This window comes from Choristoneura fumiferana, chromosome 23 (genome assembly GCF_025370935.1).
Source record: "Choristoneura fumiferana chromosome 23, NRCan_CFum_1, whole genome shotgun sequence".
In the NCBI taxonomy this organism is placed as follows: Eukaryota; Metazoa; Arthropoda; class Insecta; order Lepidoptera; family Tortricidae; genus Choristoneura; species Choristoneura fumiferana.
Genome location: NC_133494.1, coordinates 10,496,421 through 10,502,597, shown reverse-complemented (window position 1 = coordinate 10,502,597; position 6,177 = coordinate 10,496,421). Strand labels below are relative to the sequence as shown.

Sequence of the window (6,177 nt, the reverse complement as noted above, 5' to 3'; positions counted from 1 at the left end):
GACGTTGTGTTACAAATAACAGGCCGAGAAGTATCGCGCTGCAGGCGCTGCGGCTCAGCTGCGTGCGCGCGGTCACTATCGGCCTGCAAAGAGATTTCATACAGCTTTGCAGGCCGCTGGCCGGCAATGCGACCATCTTTTTTGTTTCAACGCGCGCTCTGCGACACGCACGCGGCCCACGCCCCGCAACACCGCCCGCAGCCGCCCGCCGCCCGCCAGCAGCCAGCGCGATACGCGCGCACGCAACAGGGCGACCAGACTAGCGTCCCGCCAACTTGTTTTTTTATTTATTTCATGTCATGTTTGAGAAAAGCACTATACAAACCTCGGCCGGAACGTGGGGTTGCCGGCCTCGCATCCCTATCCTCTGTCTATACCTGCTTGGCCGGCAACCCCCTACTGCCCGGCCTCTACAGTAATGTACTAAAAGCGATCGATCTCTTAAAATGGTCCGTAAATCCTTTTTTCTTTGCAGCTATGGCCGAGTCCAGAATGTCAAGTTGCTGGGTCGAACGGAGAACGCAAGCGCGCTCGCGGGCGGGAGCGCGATTAGTGGGTGCGGCATTTGTGCCACCGTGGCCTTTATGGACATTAAGTCGGCATCGAAGGCACATAACGCGGAGCACGTGCTGGAGGACCGCACCCTTACCACCGAGTATTACGAGCCGGCCGCGATACCGACGGCGGCAGGCGTGCCCTCGGCCGGCTCGTCACCCGCCGGCTCCGGATACTCGGGTTCTTCATCCTCCGTGAATTCCGCACCTAACCCAGCCTCGACATCGCGATACCATCTCTCGTAAGTAAAGCTCTTTATAATTCAAAAGCCTACCAGCATGTATCATTTTGTTTGTGATCCTTTTACGATCCGATATACCATCAAACCCTTGCAGCGTTTTTCTATAAACATCGTCGAATGATTTCGTGTTAATTTTCGTAGGAATGATTTTGTTCGTCTGAAGTGCAATTCTGCTGTTGTTAAGCTATAGGTTGTTAAGGAATACACATTTATCTATTGAAATGAATTCAGAATATACTACTACTATTACTGTTTATGAATACTTAATAGGTACTTAACTTATTAAATTTGTAGTGCAACACAAACAACATAAATGCATAATTATATAGTGAAATGGCACGTTTGACAAAAAGACAATAAAAACCTTAGTTTACTTTTACATGATGATAATTAACACGAAAAAACTCCCTAAATACATGCAGGTAGGTACTTTATCGCCCTCGACTTGACCTGCCTATTGACGGTTACGGTCACTTGTTTTATGCGTTCTGTGAATCCTGGCATTATTGAATCCACGACTGAACATCAATCTAAACGCTTCTAATGCAATGTTGTGGTAATTTGAGCTTCAAAAGTGGCATGTTCTCTATGTTCTCGCACAAAAGTACCGGTGCCGCCGCCGCCTAGACAGTGCGCCGACGTTGGATCGCATTGAAGGATTGCAGTGAATTACCTTGGATTGCAGTGCGGGATTTCCCGAGAAAAGTGACAAAGTGAAGTGTTGTTAAATTGTGACAGTGCGTGCAAGTCTAACTACATCAGCTTAATGTGGATTGCAGTGAAATATGGATTATTTCATTATCACTGTCACTGGCGGCGGCCCTAATTTGTTATGTTATGCACCTTGTTATTAACTGTGTGTCTTTAATACTGAAGTATTAGGATTTTACTGATAATTGTTTGTGACATAGTTGTAAGTTATCTATAATAACTTCGTTTCCTTTTATATCTAGCATAAGTATTTCCTCATTTATATTGAAATTTAACGAAAATATTTGATGAATGATTTCGTGCACAGTTTGCCGAAAATCTGAAGCATATTCTCAAATTAATGAGTGACCAGCGCCCCGCCCCGACTCCGCACGGGTACAATATTCAAAATAACCCTCCTTTGGACAGTCGGGTAAAAAGGTCTGCGTGCCGGCCGCCCGTAGTTTGCACGTGCAAATTTTTCAAAAAACTGGCCAAGTGCGAGTCGACGAGTACTGCCTTTTCGCAACGTAACGTTTGGCAACCTGTTTCATTTCGCAACTTTTCCATTTCGCAAACTCTAAAACTGTAAATATTTCAGGATTTATTTCAGGGCCATCGTGTGGAACCCTTTAGGTTAGGTTAGGTTACTTTTATAAAAATCCTGATATATTTACAGTTTCAGAAATATTTAACAGTTGGGAAATGAAAAGTTGCGAAATAAAACAGGTTGCCAAACGTTTTTCGCCGAAACATTATAAACCGCGAGTCGGACTCACGCACTAAGGGTTCCGTACCGTTATCTATACAACGTTAGACATTAGCAAAAAACGGCAATAAAAGTTTTGTTGAGAGGTATTGTATTGAAAAAATCTTTATTGGACATAAAAACACATGAAAATAACAGAACACAATCCTGTATGATGTTCAAAGGCAAACTTATCCCTTAAAGGGATCTCTTCCAGTTAACCTTTAAGGGCAACACACACAGAAAGCGTGCGCGGGTCGGGTCGTGTCCGCCGCGTGAGTCGCGCGGTTCGTTGTATTCACACAGAGAGCGGGTCGGACCCGCGACGGGCCCGCAGCGGCTATCAATGTTGCCAGTTTAGTGACTTAGTCCTTCGAAGTGACTACTTTTGCTTAAAGGGCAACACACACAGAGAGCGGGCGCGGGTCGGGTCGTGTCCGCCGCGGGAGCCGCGCGGTTCGTTGTATTCACACAGAGAGCGGGTCGGACCCGCGACGGGCCCGCAGCGGTTATCAATGTTGCCAGTTTAGTGACTTTGTCCCTAGAAGTGACGGCTTTTGCTTAAATCTTAGCGACAAAAAAAAAGTTTTGACTAAAAAAATGGTTTATCTGGCGACTTTTGGAGTACAAATTAAAACAGTTCTAGAACCAATAATAAGAATAAGAATAATTTTATTTAGTAATAAAGTTACACTATCTACGTAAACTTATAATGGATACGACATTTTTGTCAACTCGACACAGAATTATACAGTGCCGCGAGATATATGTGGTTAACAAAAAAGTAAAACCGACTCCAAAAAAATTAAAAAAAATAACAATAAATGAAACCGACTACAAAACCCTTCAAAATATTTTCCTAGGTGTACCTACTAGCTCGAATTCGGTGCCTCAGCACGAGCCAGCATAAATAATTGAAATAAAAAAAACCCTAGCTCTACACGAGTTATGCGATAGGCAGAGAAGTATAAAGTAGGCACGATTCTTATGCCAAAACGTCACTTTTGTAGGGTAGTGAGGCTTCTGTACTTGAACTATTACTTATTTTGTGGTTCCGTAGCCGAAATGGCAAAAACGGAACCCATATAGTTTCGCCATGTCTGTCTGTCTGTCTGTCCGTCCGCGGCTTTGCTCAGGGACTATCTATGCTGGAAAGCTGTAATTTTGCACGGATATATAATGAAAACTATCCCGACAAAATGATACGTACAATGAAAAATTTAAAAAAAACGTTTTATGTACAATAAAGAGTTTTACAATACAATACAATACAATACATTTTATGGGTACCTCCCATAGACGTAAAGTAGAGATTTTTTTTTGTATTTAAGTATGTAAGCCGGTGGGTGGAAAATTTAAAAAAAAAAATCCGGATGGTAAGTATATCAAACTTACAATCCTGCTGATGTCATTATACGACATGTTGCTGTGTGTGTAATCATTCACTTCAATTCTTGTGGCACTACCTATACTAACATGTTTTAGGGGGATTTCCAATTAATTATAGCAATTTTCGGGGTTTTTAACTTAAGTTTAAGGGATAAATATTTTTGAGAGTTGGTAACTCTGCGCTCGGCCGCGCGCTGTTTGTGACGACGGGCGACGGGCGCGGGCCCGCGCACGACCCGCGCCCGCGCCCGCGTTCTGTGTGAAGGCGTCCATATACCGCCATGCAAATACGCCCGTCGCGGGCCCGCGCACGACCCGCGCCCGCTCTCTGTGTGTGTTGCCCTTAAATCTTAGCGACCGCAAAAAAGTTTTGACGAATAAAATGGTTTATCTGGCGACTTTTGGAGTACAAATTAAAACAGTTCTAGAACCAATAATAGATGCGACATTTTTGTCACCTCGACACAAAATTATACAGTGCCGCGAGATATGTGGAAAACGACAAACGCGCTTGCGCACCAAGGTCAAACTTGATTTACAATACAACAATACAATACAACTGCTCTCTGTGTGTGTTGCCCTTTAAGGGCAACACACAGTGCGCGGGCCCGCGACGGGCGTATTTGCATGGCGGTATATGGAAGCCTTCACACAGAACGCGGGCGCGGGCGCGGCTCGTGCGCGGGCCCGCGCCCGTCGCCCGTCGTCACAAACAGCGCGCGGGCCGAGCGCAGAGTTACCAACTCTCAAAAATATTTATCCCTAAAGCTTAAGTTAAAAACCCCTAAAACTCGTTTTTAATGAAAATGTTTACTTTAAATTTGAATATTTCGCAAAAAAATACTGAATCGAAAAATCGTCTTAGTAACCCCCTAATGCTTTTAATTTAAAAGACCCTACACTATAGGGTTGGAAAAGAAAAAAAAAACCTTACTTTACTTGTATGGGAGGTACCCAAAAAAAATTTTTTTAAAATTTTTCATTGTACCATTTTGTCGGGATAGTTTTCATAATAAGTATATCCATGTAAAATTACAGCTTAGAAGCATTGATATTCCCTGAGCAAAGCCGCGGACGGACAGACAGACTGACAGACAGACAGACATCTATTATGGTCTTCTCTTATTATATAATTAGCATGTGTGGCTTGACTGTAAGTGTTAATTATGAGATTAAATAAATAAAAATAAAATAAATAAAAAATAGACATGGCGAAACTGTAAGGGTTCCGTTTTTGCCATTTTGGCTACGGAACCCTAAAAACCGTATTCATGCGCAGTAGCTAGTTCATTTTGGCAAGAATAAAATTTATTTATTTTATTTTTTTAATTAATTGGTTGGTACCTACTACAGAAAAATCTGTTAATTTTCCATTGGCTAGTATAAGCTTTTTCCTGTCTATAAAAAAAAATCAGCCACTTTTAAAAATTTCATCCATCGCCCATCATTACATAAATTAGATTTAATTAAGTAAGTAAATCAAGTTTGACCTTGGTGCGCAAGCGCGTTTGTCGTTTTCCACATATATCTCGCGGCACTGTATAATTCTGTCGAGTTGACAAAAATGTCGTATCTATTATTGGTTCTAGAACTGTTTTAATTTGTACTCCAAAAGTCGCCAGATACTTAAACCATTTTTGTCGTCAAAACTTTTTTGCGGTTGCTAAAATTTAAACAAAAGTCGTCACTTCTTGGGACTAAGTCACTAAACTGGCAACATTGATAGCCGCCGCGGGCCCGTCGCGGGTCCGACCCGCTCTCTGTGTGAATACAACGAACCGCGCGGCTCACGCGGCGGACACGACCCGACCCGCGCACGCTTTCTGTGTGTGTTGCCCTTAAGAAAGGAATTTTCGAAATTCCCACGGGATAGGGAATAAATGGGATTTATATTTTCACTTCGAAATGACCCTATTTCAGTAACTATAGTTATGAGAAACTTCAAATTTGGCATGCACGTAGGTAATACTAACAGCTAAAATCAATTTTCAGGATTTATCAAAATTCCTACGGGATAGGGAATAAAATGGGATTTATAATTTCGCTTCAAAGTGGCCCTAACTCTGTAATTATAAATATAAGAAACTTCAAATTTGGCATGCAGGTAGGTAAAAACTGTTCAAATATTTTCCGAATATCCACGGGATAAAACGAATAAAGAGGATTTTATATACTTACCAACTGAATCAGAAAACGCATACGCTAAACCAATAAAACTGGGGACTGGAGATTTGGCAACCTGATGTAAATCTGGTAACAATTATTTAGCAGTGACATCCTGCTCATCCTGGTGAGGATCGTCTCCGTAGAAGGGAACTCCTCAAAAGTTGATGGCACACGCAAAAGACTTTACATGATTGTTAAATTTCAATGACAATGCGTTTATATGATATACACCGCCTGATGCTGCAGCCAGGGTTGGCTGCTGATGACGGAACTCCTCAAGGGCTGATAGCATAGATACGAAATTTTACATGTACGTTCAACGAGCTGACACAATTACTTTGCCCACCCGCGACCTTTATGATAACTACTTTTATGCCCATGTAATGTG

General features: G+C 42.4%; 1 protein-coding gene across 4 annotated transcripts in view; it reads left to right on the top strand.

Moving 5' to 3' along the window:
* spen (spen family transcriptional repressor split ends) overlaps positions 1 to 6,177 on the top strand; it is a 117,254-nt gene that overhangs the window by 29,658 nt on the left and 81,419 nt on the right. For all 4 annotated transcript variants that reach the window (XM_074105467.1, XM_074105466.1, XM_074105465.1 and 1 more), the window contains exon 2: positions 476 to 796. In XM_074105467.1, coding sequence (XP_073961568.1) covers positions 476 to 796 — 321 coding nt within the window. The remainder of the gene's footprint in view (positions 1 to 475; positions 797 to 6,177) is intronic.